This window comes from Bos indicus x Bos taurus, chromosome 23 (assembly GCF_003369695.1).
Source record: "Bos indicus x Bos taurus breed Angus x Brahman F1 hybrid chromosome 23, Bos_hybrid_MaternalHap_v2.0, whole genome shotgun sequence".
NCBI lineage: Eukaryota > Metazoa > Chordata > Mammalia > Artiodactyla > Bovidae > Bos > Bos indicus x Bos taurus.
In genome coordinates this window covers 7,303,265-7,316,749 of record NC_040098.1, presented here as the reverse complement: position 1 = coordinate 7,316,749, position 13,485 = coordinate 7,303,265, and the positions used below count along the sequence as shown (strand labels likewise).

The following is a 13,485-nucleotide window of genomic DNA, read 5'->3' as shown; positions in this document are numbered from 1 at the left end:
TTGAAGTCTACCATGTGTCATAAGTCCTGCAGCTAATGGGTGGTATTAAAATCTGTCCACACCCTCCTCCCTAATTTTGGAAGCTTCACTCTGTACTATAATGTTTTAAAATTTGAGATATTTCTTTGAGAGAATAAAAGCTTAAGTATTTGCTACAAGCACATTAACATTTTTATTTAAAAAAGAATTGGAGGTAATGAACATTTTATTAATTGAACGAGTGAATCAGCTAAATAATTTAGAAAATGTTGCTTTTGTCAACAATCTTGACTAGGACAATGTTTTTGCATTTCTTTGAGTTTGTTGCCCCAGTAACTTAAAAAACAAAAACAAAAGCACTGGCGAATATAGGCAAGACAGAAGCAAATGGCTAAAAGAAGTAGTGATGGTACTTTTCACACTCTTCGGATCCATCAAATTAGTAGAATTCCTAGCCAGACCCATGGATTTTCCATGTGCTATGTTCTGTTACTTCCTTTGCTGATTTTTGTTGTTGTTGTTGTTTTGTTTTCTTATCACGTGACCCTAGAGCTTGCTAGTGCAGTCGATAGCAATTAAAAACACAGTCTGCTAGTTAATTTAAGAAAGATGTTGTTTTAAGAAGGCATTATCTATATAATGCATTCTCTAGATCAGTGCTGGCAGTTACTTTTCAACTTTGGTCTCCAGCCAGAGGCAATACCAACCTGTTGTCATAGAGTTATAAGTTCCAAAGGACAGAGACAATGTCTGTTTTTTACAGGGCGCAAGTAACAATGCTCTCGGGTAAGTGTTTACTTGATGAGTATGAATAGCGGAACCAGCGCCCCACAGGCCGTTAAAACCTGCCTCCAGGCCCTGGGACTCCACACACTGCACCTCTTGAGCTTTTTCTCCATTAAGACTAAGAATAGAATTAGATATGATCTCCCAAGTCTCACCCATGCTCCAATTCTCCAAAGAACATGACATCATTGTCTCCTGGTGGTGTTAGTTTTATTATCACTGTAATCAAACAGGGGAAAAGAAATTATTTTTAAAAAATAGAGTTAAAATCTTGCAAAGTCCTTAAAGATGTGGTCCCTGGTCTTGACTTCCTGTATCATCAAAGATGGTAACTTCTGCTTTCTGCTCATCTCTGAAGGTAGAGCTCACCAATCCACATCCCTTCTTCTAGTTCTCTAGGGGTGAAAGGTAGTGTGGATCTTCTGTCTTGTAATGTTCCCTTTTCCTTGGTTATGCTGTAATCAAAAAGTCATTCCAAGAAAAATAAGTGTGTTCACGCTAAGTCACTTCAGTCATGTCTGACTCTTTGCAACCCCCTGAACTATAGCCTATCAGGTTCCTCTGTCCATGAAACTCTCCAGGCAAAAGCACTGCAGTAACAGGATTTTCCCAACCCAGGGATCGAACCCATGTCTCTTATATCCCCTGTATTGGCAGGCAGGTTTTTTTTTTTTTTTTTTTACCACTAGCGCCAGCTGGGAAGTCCAAGAAAAATGAGAGGAGACATTAAATGGACAGTCAAAACTTTTTAAGGCTTTGATGGATTATAGCCTACATATTCAGAGAAGGCAATGGCACCCCACTCCAGTACTCTTGCCTGGAAAATCCCATGGATGGAGGAGCCTGGTGGGCTGCAGTCCATGGGGTAGCGAAGAGTTGGACACAACTGAGCGACTTCACTTTCACTTTTCACTTTCATGCACTGGAGAAGGAAATGGCAACCCACTCCAGTGTTCTTGCCTGGAGAATCCCAGGGACAGCGGAGCCTGGTGGGCTGCCGTCTCTGGGGTTGCACAAAGTTGGACACAACTGAAGCAACTTAGCAGCAGCAGCAGCAGCAGCAGCCTACATATTGAGCTTCTTCCTGTCAATTAGTTTATTTATCCTTCAAATGTCTGTTTAGCATCTGCTAGGTTCCTAACACAGTTCTAGGTGTTAGAAGGATAACAGTGAAGAAAACAATGATCTCTGGCCTCACAGAGCTTACATTCTAGTGGAGGAAGCAAGAAAATAAACGTCAACTGAGGTCAGATGGAAAAAAAAAATAGGGCAAGTAAGATCTTTTATACAGATCGTTAGAGAAGACCTATCTGATAATGATGTGGCATTTAAGCAGAGACATGAAGAATCGAAAGAGAGTCCTAGAAAGGGAGAAGAGAGTTCCAGACAATGTGAAGGCCAAGTTCAAACTCCAGAGGAGGGAAGACACAGTGTGTGCCAGAGGGGACAGTGAGGGAGAGAGGTCTAGAGCAGGAGATTCGATGGGAAAGGGGAGGCTGTTTGGGGAGTGAAAGAGTAGGTCTCCCTGCAGCCCCTGTAAGGGTTTTAGCTTTTATTCTAAGTGAGAAGGTGGAGTTAGAGAGGAGCCTTGAGAGGAGTCCAGTGATGTGGCTTGACTTACACGGTGGTTGTAACGTGCTTAACTCATCTGAACTGTGAGCCCTCTGAGAACACGAGGTATGTCTTGTTCACCTCCATGTAGACACTACATTTCCTGACATAGACTAGATCTCAACTGGAAAAATGGCTCCAGAGAGCATCTGATAGATGATCTGATAGAAGGATGCTTCAAAGCTCTAAGACAATGGTTGTTTTGTCTTTGAGGCACTTCAAAAATGTCAAGAATACATATGTAATTACATATGCACATTATATATGTATATGTGTAACTGGATCACTTTGCGGTACACCTGAAACTGATACATTGTAAATCAGCTATATTTTAGTTTAAAGCAGAGAATTTATCAGTACTGTGTGAGCTACTCTGCTCCTCAAAGCAAATGGAGAGTGGAGTTCTCCGTGATTGTTGGAGTCTAGCACTCTTGGAGTTGTGTCAAGAAGAATATAAACAGGCAGAGTATCCATCCACTCAAAGCCCATATATTCACCTGGCTCTAATGAGGTTCTCAGATTTTAAAACTTGTAATAACTAATCAAAATCATAGTATTCTGGTTCTAGTTAAAAATAAAATGTCTGATCATCCCTTCTACAATGATAATGTTATTTTTCTGAATGTGGGGAAAATATTTTAATAGCAAGAATGAAAAGATTAACAATTATTTCCCCAAAATATAGCTCCAAAAGAGAAAAAAAATGTCTTATGTACAGTGTAAACCATTTCTCAAGAGGTTTATCACAGTACATTGAAATTTGCTTTTTGAAGAACTTTCTTATCTTTCTTCCTGTGTCCTTTGTGCTGAGAAGGGGAGTTATTACCTGTTTTATTTCTCCACTTAGATGGAGTGACTTTTCCTGGTGTCGTTAGAATGATATTTGTATCACTTGTGAGTCTAGCTGGATCTGTCAATGCTTTAGCAGCTAAAAATGAATCATCCAGAGTAATTCAAATCCTGGGCTTATGATCAGACCAGACTTGGATTAAATCTTGAGTTGTTCACATATTAACTGCATGGCTTTGGCATGTTACTGATTCTGACTCTTTCACAGGGTGTTGAGAAGAGGAACCGAGATAATCAATTTAACATATTGAATGTGGTGCCTGTAATATATGGAATTAGAGTCTTTGGAATAATGATGGTGTCCCTGTCTACAGTGAGTGCTCAGTCTTTGAGGCAGGTTTCAAAGCAGTAGTGGAATGGTATGAGCAGGTGCAGCAGCCTTGGTCAGGACTGACTGTGTACCATGGTTCACGGAGAGTGCGTGAGGTTCAGAATTGGGCTGCCAGGGTTTGAGTTCCAGTTTGACCAAACACTGAGACGCAGTTAGGTGTGGAGGGTGTGGGTAAAGGTCATAGGATGGGAAGTGTGAACAATGTCAAAGGCAAACTATGTTTAGTATTTTTTTGCATGGAGCTGACTTCCTTGTCCATTAAATGCTGACTGGTGAGTGACAGCAAGTTAAGGTTCAGGGGGGAGAAAAAAAGAAAAAGAAAAAAAAATCATGATTAAAGAAAGAGGTGGTGAAAATAATGGAAGAATCAGGGTGGGGCAACAGGTCTGAGACCTAAGGAAGCAAACTAGGAGGAGGAAAATTCAGAGACTTCTGGTAGACCAAGACGAGGGACACAGAATCCAAGTAAAGAGCACCTGGGAAATCTGAAATAGAGAAATCTAATTAGACTAGTTATAATTAGAAACTATTTTTCTATTTTCTAATAGAAAATAGAAAATCTGAAGTAGAGAAAATAGGGAAAGAATCATTGTCGAATGGTCAGATGACCATCAGATTTAGGAAATTCATAGCAACATAAAGCATAAGGCCTGGTAGAGAAACAAATATGAAACATAAGTAACCGATTCTGATATTAAAGCTATTAATATTTGATATCCAACCAACCAGAAGAGTGTCTTTTCTGGACTCACCCTGGAGGATGAGGAAACCAAGAGAGATGATCCGAGTGGAAGGTTCCAGGTCAGGCTAACCCAACACATCAACCTGCTAGCAATGCAGGGACCAGGGGACCTTGTTTTCCTGGCAGGGAGAGTCTTCTAGCATCTCACGTGCATCTGGCCAGATTTCTCACCTCTGCTTTCATCTTTCTGCTGCTGCTGTCAAGCTTAGCTCCTAAAATTCCATGCTGGCTTTTGAACCTGGTAAGCCCTAAGTACTGGGATTGTACTGATTTCCTACTTTCCAAAGGAGGAGGAAATTAGGAGAAGGAACAGGAATAGAAGTGGCAGGAACGAGAAATGTAATAGGAAGTCGTGTGGAAAAGAGAGGCCTGAAATCTGGACAGTTTTGCATCATGACCAAGATATCAGGCTTCCCCGTTACCGGTGGCTGTAGAAATCAGTGTTTGCCTGGGCTTTGTTCTCGTGTTGGTTCATTGGAGGATATGACTGTCATGTGTATACTCACCTGTGCAATTTCACATGTAATTGGGTGTTATTCAGTTGGTGAAAAAGTAATTGCGGTCCTGGACTGTGAATTTTCAATCATTATAACTAGGCTCAAACACGTCTTTATTAATCAAAATAGGAACCATTACAATCAGCACGTTTTTGTCAGTGAGAAATACATTTGTTTATTCCTGTAGCATAAAAATCTGTGCTTCAGGATTCAACGAACTCTTGGAAAGCATCTTCTACCTCCTGCTGGCTGTGGAAGCATTTTCCCTGCAAAAAGTTGTTGAGATGCTTGAAGAAGTGGTAATCAGTTGGAGAGAGGTCAGGCAACTGTAGCGTTGCCAGATTTGTTCAACTTTTGGAGCGCTGGTTGTGTGATACGTGGTTTATTATCGTCATGGAGAAAAATTGGGCCCATTCTGTTGACCAGTGCTGGCTGCAGGCATTGCAGTTTTCAGTACATCTCATCAATTTACTGAGCATACTTCTCAGATGTAATGGTTTTGCTGGGATGCAGAAAGCTGTAGTGGATCACCAAACAGTGACCATGTCCTTTTATTGGTGCAAGTTTGGCTTTGGGAAGTGTTTTGGAGCTTCTTCTCAGTCCAACCACTGAGCTGGTCATTGCTGATTGGTGTATAAAATCTACTTTTCATCACACATCACAATCTGAGAAATGGTTTGTTATTGTTGCATAGAATAAGAGAAGATACCACTTAAAAATGATGATCTTTTTGATTTGCAGTCAGCTCACGAGGCACCCACTTATCAAGCTTTTACACCTAATTTGCTTCACATGCCAAATGACCATAGAATGGTCAACACTGAGTTCTTCAGCAGCTTCTCATGTAGTTATAAGAGGATCAGCTTCGATGACGGCTCTTAGTTGGGCACTGTCAGCTTCTGATGGCTGATCACTGCACTCCTAATCTTCAAGTGTCTCGTCTCCTTTGCAAAACTTCTTGAGCCACCACTGCACTGTATGTTCGTTAGCAGTTCCTGGGCAAAATGTATTGTTGACGCTGCAAGTTGTCTCCGCTGCTTTACAATCTTGAACTTGAAGAAGAAAATTGCTCAAATTTGCTTTTGGTCTAAAATCATTTCCCTAGTCTAAAATAAATACAAAATATGCAGCAAGTAGTAAGTCATCAGCAAAAAACATAAAGCAAGAAATGCACATTAAAATGATTTATAACATAACCACGTTTATTTGAGAATGCATTCCAATATCAAACAGCAAAGTTCAGCAATGCAAAATCACAATTACTTTTGGACCAACCTAATACTTGCTTACTTTTCCCCTCTGGAAAGAAATCAGTTTCTTAAATGGGAAATATTTCCCAGCCCAGCCTGTGGAAAATAGAGACTTTTCCTCAATCTTTATTTGCCCTGTTGGCATAGAAATGAAAGTCGCCTGGGAAAATATGAGCTGAAAAAAATTGTTGCAGAATGGTACTTATTCAAGCCTCAAAACATAACCAATGGCTTGTATGGCAGCAAGATAGATATTCATCCTTAAGGCTTAACTAGTGAGCATCAGCACAGACTGAAGAGAGCTAATTTTCTATTTTCTGAAAAGAAATGGACCTGATAAGAATGATTACAGCAAAGTGCTCATACAGAAAAAAATGTCACAACTTTTTATCAAATTATTGTTTGGGATGTTTCTGTAAACTTATCCATCATTTTGTGACACTTTACAGTGTAACAAGACTTTTGTGTTTGTGAAACATCATTTTGAAATTGCCCCAAACTAGATTTCTCCCTTTCCCTCTCTTGTCTAACTGATGTTGGGTATAAATCCATGAATTTTGAATGACTGGCCTATTCACTCAGACTCTTTTGATTGCAAATTATAGAGGTCAACCTGAGTTTACAAAAGGGAATTTTGTGTTAAAGAAAAGGAAAGTCTCAGGGAGTCTCAGACCAGAAATCCTGCTTGGTTCCAGGGATGTTTTGGAATTCGGTTCTGGAAAGCCCTCGTGTGTTTCCTCTACTGGCTGCTTCTCCTTATACTTTGCTGTATTTTTCTTGATCTCATCAGATCTGCTTTTATGGCAGAGTAAGGCTTTCCCAAAGCTCCCAGATTTACATAGTATCATTTCCATCTCGTAGCATGACTAAAGAGTAGATTAAAGCCCTGCTCCATATTCTTGGGAGAAGCCCCTACCCTCTCGGGTCAGAACGCCACCCCTGTCTGGTTTCATTATAGGCAGTCTGAACATGGATTCTGGGATTTTAGGGTGTGGGGGGCGGGGACAGTTTCCAGAAGAAGAAAGTTGTTATGGACTTGGTGAATTGTACCAAATTCATCTCTCCTATCATGCCCCAAATGGGCATGTTGCCTGGCCCTGAGGATGCCGTCACTAAATATTTGTCAAATGAAATATCTATTGGCTGAAAGTGCTGGTAAAGATACTTGACTAGACAGATGAAGATGTTTTGGCATTTTGAATGTCATGATAGTAGATCTTTTTAAATTGATTACTGTATAACAGGTCACTTAAAACTAAAGCTACTTTAGTTAAAATCTTTTGATTTCTGGCTATTTATGTATTTATAAAATCATTTAAAAATTAAAAATAATAAAGTGCTGTGAGTACATTTGAATGAATTAATATACTTATGTATTCATTTTAATAGTATTTTTTTCTTTATTTCTAAAAATTTATTGACATTCATGAAGACAAAGCCTGGAGTAATTCGCCCTGCACCGGTAAAATCCAAAATATTACTGAAAAAAGAGGAGGAAGTCTATGAACCCAACCCTTTCAGTAAATACCTGGAGGATAACAGTGACTTCTTTTCTGAGCAGGTGAGTGTACACGTGAAAATGTCTTTGATATTTGGATAAATAACTGTACAAAATATAGAAATGCCCTAATGAATAGAGCATGTACAAGAAAATGTGATTGGAATAACCTTAGTAATTTAAAAAAAGCTCTATTTTCTGCATAATAAAAATTCTTAAGTATTTCCAGGATGATATTTGGAAGTATTTAAAGGCTTTTGTCTAAAATTTTTCTACCTAGTGCTGGTATTATTTTGGGGATTAAGACATTACTTTCTATGAAGACATCATGGAGTCTTCATGTGATATAGATGTTGCATTCTTGTTACTAAAATGCCACTTCCTTTTGAAGTGACATAGTTTTTTTTTTTTTTTATTTTATTTTATTTTTAAACTTTACATAATTGTATTAGTTTTCCCAAATATCAAAATGAATCCATCACAGGTATGCATGTGCTCCCCATCCTGAACCCTCCTCCCTCCTCCCTCCCCATACCATCCCTCTGGGTCGTCCCTGTGCACTAGCCCCAAGCATCCAGTATCGTGCATTGAACCTGGACTGGCATGTTTTTTAGGTTTGGTAGTACATTAGTACATTTGACAAAAGATCTATTGTTTGGATTCCTATCAACTTGGTAGAGATGATGTGATCCCCTAGATTGAGTGGTGCTAGGTAGGGAGTAGGAGGTTAAGTTACTTTAAGGTATTTTTTTGTTTGTTTATGTACTAAAAAGGTAAATTCCCCTTATATATCCTATTGTTGGAGAATGTATAATGGAAGGTTGTTGATGATGCTTTATAAGATATTGGGGGAAAACATGAAGATACACATTTAGGTAGTATAAAATTTCATACATTATCTCAAAGAGAAACCTTGCATCTTTGTTTGTCTTCTTCCAATGCAACAAATAGGCATAGGTTATATATTTTATATCTCAAACTTTATTACATGCTTAAGCAATGCAAACAATCCAGAAACCTTTGTGGATATAACTGGGAAACACAAGATCACCACCACATTTGGTAATATATAATAGAATAGACTTACAAAGGAACATAAAGTACTGTACTCTTTAAACTTTAGTTTGAAAATGATAACTAACCAATTCTTGGAAATAGAGATTCTGTTCATATTTGTGAAACATAAGAAATATCTCATCTCACTTTATGACACTGAGCAAGGCATTTCATCTCGCCCCGTTCCAGTATCTTAATGCATAAGATGGGGTGTTCTGATGAAGTATTTAAGGATCCTTCAAATTTTAAAATCTGGTTTACTTAAAATCTAAGAATATGACCAGACTCAAAGTCTTGAAAAAGTTCATTATAAATACTTTCTCATGCTTAGCTATAGTTTTTATTTATAAAATGGAGATGATAATATTTTCTGCTTATTTGTATATACTTTGTGAAGACTGATAGGATTTCAATAAGTTAAACATTTTTAGAGGGCACTAATATCATTAAAGGAAATGGCAGCCCACTCCAGGGTTCTTTCCTGGAGAAGCCCAGGGACAGGGAAGCCTGGTGGGCTGCTGTCTATGGGGTCGCGCAGAGTCGGACACGACTGAAGTGACTTAGCAGCAGTATCATTGAAAATGATAATTAGAGGCAATTTTTTCCATTTTTCAGGGGGAAAAAAGCCCTCAATTTAAATTAGAAAAGTCCTATTGATATATAAGGTTGTGTTCACTAAATTTGCACATAAAAGTAATGGAAATTCCTCTTAGGAAAGCATATTTCCATCATCAATAAAAGCATTCATTAGATATCTAATGATACTAATCATTTAGAGGCTTAATGTGACATTTTAGACAATAAGGGATTATTATAAAAATTTATAAAAGTTATCTATTGTTATATGATAAAATGTTGACACAAAATAAATTTCACATATTATCCATGCAATATATTCTTTAAAAATGATCTAATGTTGTAAAGTAAAAATTGTATTCTTTTTTATTAGTATAATTTCAAATTAATGCATTTTACTTTGAACAAGATTCTTTGTAGAATGTCAAGTTAATCTTCCTATACAGTATCACAATTTACTGTTCTCTGGAATGATAAATTCCATTTTCAGGTGTAGGAAATTATTTTCATTAAAAGAAGTTGCCAATTCTTTTCACAGCTTTTCCTGACTATATAGCAAGTTTAAAGCTCTATGTATATACACCATAAACCAATGTATTTTCAGATAATTAGTGCACAATTTTAGTTCTTTTGTTAAGTATTTTGGTGCCACAGACATAAACTTATTTATATTTTCTTTCAATCAATTTATTCTTGTGTGTATCCTAACTTCTGTGTCAGCGGACTATCAAAATTCAAAGAAGTCTAACAGAGTACTTAAAAGCGAATTCCGTACTTTGCCTGGTTTTATTCATTGACTTTGCAGGAGAGGAAAAATGCATATAATAGGAAACCAGGAAACTGCGTATGCTCTCAATTGGCCTCTACATTGAGCTGTAACCAATATCTCACTGTGGCCAGAATCGACAATGGAGGCAGATACAAAAGACAGCTCACAGGTGTAGATGCTGAGATTCCTTAAACAATACATTGAGTAGTAACAATTTATGGTTTCAGTGTGGCTGCTTCATCAGAACTTAGCAGGAGGGAGTCTACTCAAGTGTATTCCATTCTGGTCACTATTATTGTCTCCTTCACTGGTGCCACAGAATAAATTGAATGGTTCCACACTCAATGGCTGATCTCAGCCATCCATGTAATGGAGACTACTTCAGCCTGACAGTTGAGCCAAATTGGAGCAGCTCATATTCACTAATCTGCCTCGTCCTGAGGATAGTTCCACATGACAGGAAGTGCTGAATGGGATTGTTAAGTCAGTAAATTTCCCCTGGCAGCCTCAGTGCCATAAAATATTATTTCAAAACTCTCGGTTACAAAATGTCAGGCACCAAAGATGATGAGACCAGATGGAAATGTATTTGCTATAGCTTCAGAAGGTACAGTAGGGCAATCTTTTGAACTGATAATGAACTGAAATTTTGCCTGGAGATACCCTCTGAGTATTAAAAGCCAAGTTTGAAACCAAATGCATAATTGAGTCATTGAGACTTATTAATCAACAACTTTTGCATCAAAATGGCATAGGCCAGGAACTACCATTCTATATTAGATGGATTTTTAAACAAAGACACTTCAGAATGAAGCTTAGGCTTCTCTGAAATTACCTTTCAATCCATTATTATATCAATTTGTGGTACTTTTGAGTTCTTATAGAATATCCTCAACACTCTGTATATGGATATAAAACTATGATGATGTACTTTGAAGCATAGTTTTGTTAATAACTAAAGGTTGGGTTGGAAAATAATTAACAGAATTGGTTGGACAAATGGACATCCAGAAGATATAAAAGTTTAGAAAATCAATTAGCTGATGAAAATAAAGATACTAAAGAGAGGAATGGTTTTTTGTTTATCTCTGTGAGTTTTCAAAATATATTGGTTTTTTCCTGGTCATTTAATGTATTTAATTAGACAAAGTGAATTGCATTGGAGTCTCAACTTAGTAGAAAAAGCAAAAGCAATTGCTAACCTCAGTTATATGACATGTATAAAACATTTTCATCCCATTCTTTATAAATTAGTAATTCAACCCATACTGTTAGATATATCATTTCTTTCTTGAAGCCATAGAGAAATATAGGAAAAATATTTTGGACAGAATTGAAAGTTGGGGGGGGGGTGATATTGTAGTTTAATCTGATTTTCCTGCAAATGTTTTTCTTTTCTCTTAAATGAAAAAGAATGCTTTCTAGCATGTATACCTCTTAACTTTTATTTTCCTTCTAATTTGCTTCAATAGGAAAATTGCATGTTTTTGTGTGAAAATGATCCTTTAATGAATTTCCTTTGTACCATAGAGAATGTAAAAGGATAATTTAGAGAATTTTCTTTGTTGTAGCATTTACATTCTTTTTTTTTACTTCTGAGTTTTCTTAGCCATCTGACTGCCCTACCAAACTATCTGCCTGACATTCAACTTTAATAATTATGTGGATGACTTTCAGATTTCTATCTAATTATTAATCAAATTATATTTTTACTGTGATCGTCCCCTGCACTTCTTCATGTCACTCACATTTTATAGTTACTGAGCAGACACTCACCATGGCAAAAGGTGGAACTAGATAACACTGTGTTTTTTTTCTGAATGACTTCTGTTTTTGCCACAAATTGCTACCTTTTTCAACATTTCTCAATCAAGGTGGCTCACTCTCTTTTATCATAAAATTACCTTTTATCTTGTTAATATTTTATTAGGAAGTATTTTTTCAGATTAAAATGTTTAACCTTTTCAGATCTAGAAATGATTAAGTGATTTGGTGAATAGTTTTATGGGGACACAGCTTAAATTCCTTGTAGGGCTACATTTGTTTTTGAAGAGTTAAGCCTAGAGATTCAGCTTCTCCAAGTTTTACCAGGTTGTTTTTCTTATTCATGTAATGAAATCCTTGTGTGTTTTTCTCTTCTTATTTCTTTCCTCCCTCCTCCCTTCCTTCCTTTCTTCCTGCATGCCTTCCTTCTTTCCTCCTCTATGGGTAATAGATAATAGACTATTTTCATATATGGGTTATGTACTATATGTAATAGATAATTTATCATCAGTACAATAAAACTTTTTAATAGTAAAAAATTGTCCTATGGAGACAAAACACACTTTTTCCTCCAGGATATAATCAGTTAGGAAACTTAGGCTTTTATCTCTCCCTTTTATTTATTATTGTTATTATTAGCATTGCTTTAAGCTTTCTCTTCACTTTGTGTATGTATCACGGAAGACAGAAGCTAAGGGCTGCAGGATCTGCACGATCAAGGGAGACTTCTTCTGTACCCCTCTGTTGCTTTCTGTAGGATTAGGAATCTTAGATTTTTACTTGCTTTACAACAAACACATAAAGAAGACCTATTTGTCAATTCTATCATAATAGACAGACCACTTCTAATAATTAGTTAAGCAACTGAATTCTAAACATTAGTGAAGCTTCAGAGCATTAGTAGTTTAACAAATAGTGAATACATAGCTTCTGACTATACCCCAATCTACTGGGAAACAGTGATGATCTGAAGACTTTAAGCAAATATGTCCTGTTTTGTTAACTCCTCAGATGTCTTTATTTGTGAGAGATGACCATGACCATATTTAGAGCCTCTCATGTAAATTGTATTCCTCTTTTTCTGTTATTTGTTGTGGTTGAGTTTAACCTTTAGTTTCATTTTTATCTACGTCTGATAGGATTGAGGTCTATGGCATAAAAAGTTGTATTCATTAAATCTAAATTTTTATCAATTCTAATTGGAAGGCTAAGTTTCTTTAAAAAAAAAATTAAAATTAAAGACCTAAATAGACATTTTTCCAAAGAAGAAATATAGATGGATAATAAACACATGAAAAGATGCTCAACATTGCTTCAGTCAAGTCTGACTCTGTACGACCCCATGGACTGTAGTCTGCCAGGCTCCTCTGTCCATGGGATTCTCCAGGCAAGAATACTGCAATGGGTTGCCATGCCCTTCTCCAGGGGATCTTCCCAACCCAGGGATCAAACCTGTATCTCTTAGGTCTCCTGCATTGGCAGGCAGGTTCTTTACCACTAGCACCAACTGGGAAGCTCCTCACTCATTAGAGAAATGCAATTCAAAATACAGTGAGTATGACATTACATTGGTCAGAAAGGCCATCATCAAAAAATCTACAAGCAACAAATGCTGGAGAGTGTGTGGAGGAATTGAACCCTCTTGCCACAGTGCACTGTTGGTGGGAATGCAAATTGATACAGACACTATATAGAAGAGTGTGTGTGTGTGCGTGTGTTGTCGCCTCAGTCGTGTCTGACTCTTTGTGACCCCATGGACTGTAGCCCACCAGGCTCC

At 37.3% G+C, this 13,485-nt stretch overlaps 1 protein-coding gene across 12 annotated transcripts in view; it reads left to right on the top strand.

The window, feature by feature from the left end:
* MLIP (muscular LMNA interacting protein) overlaps positions 1 to 13,485 on the top strand; it is a 295,087-nt gene that overhangs the window by 227,882 nt on the left and 53,720 nt on the right. For all 12 annotated transcript variants that reach the window (XM_027524178.1, XM_027524174.1, XM_027524168.1 and 9 more), the window contains one exon: positions 7,478 to 7,606. In XM_027524178.1, the coding sequence (XP_027379979.1) occupies positions 7,478 to 7,606 (129 nt within the window). The remainder of the gene's footprint in view (positions 1 to 7,477; positions 7,607 to 13,485) is intronic.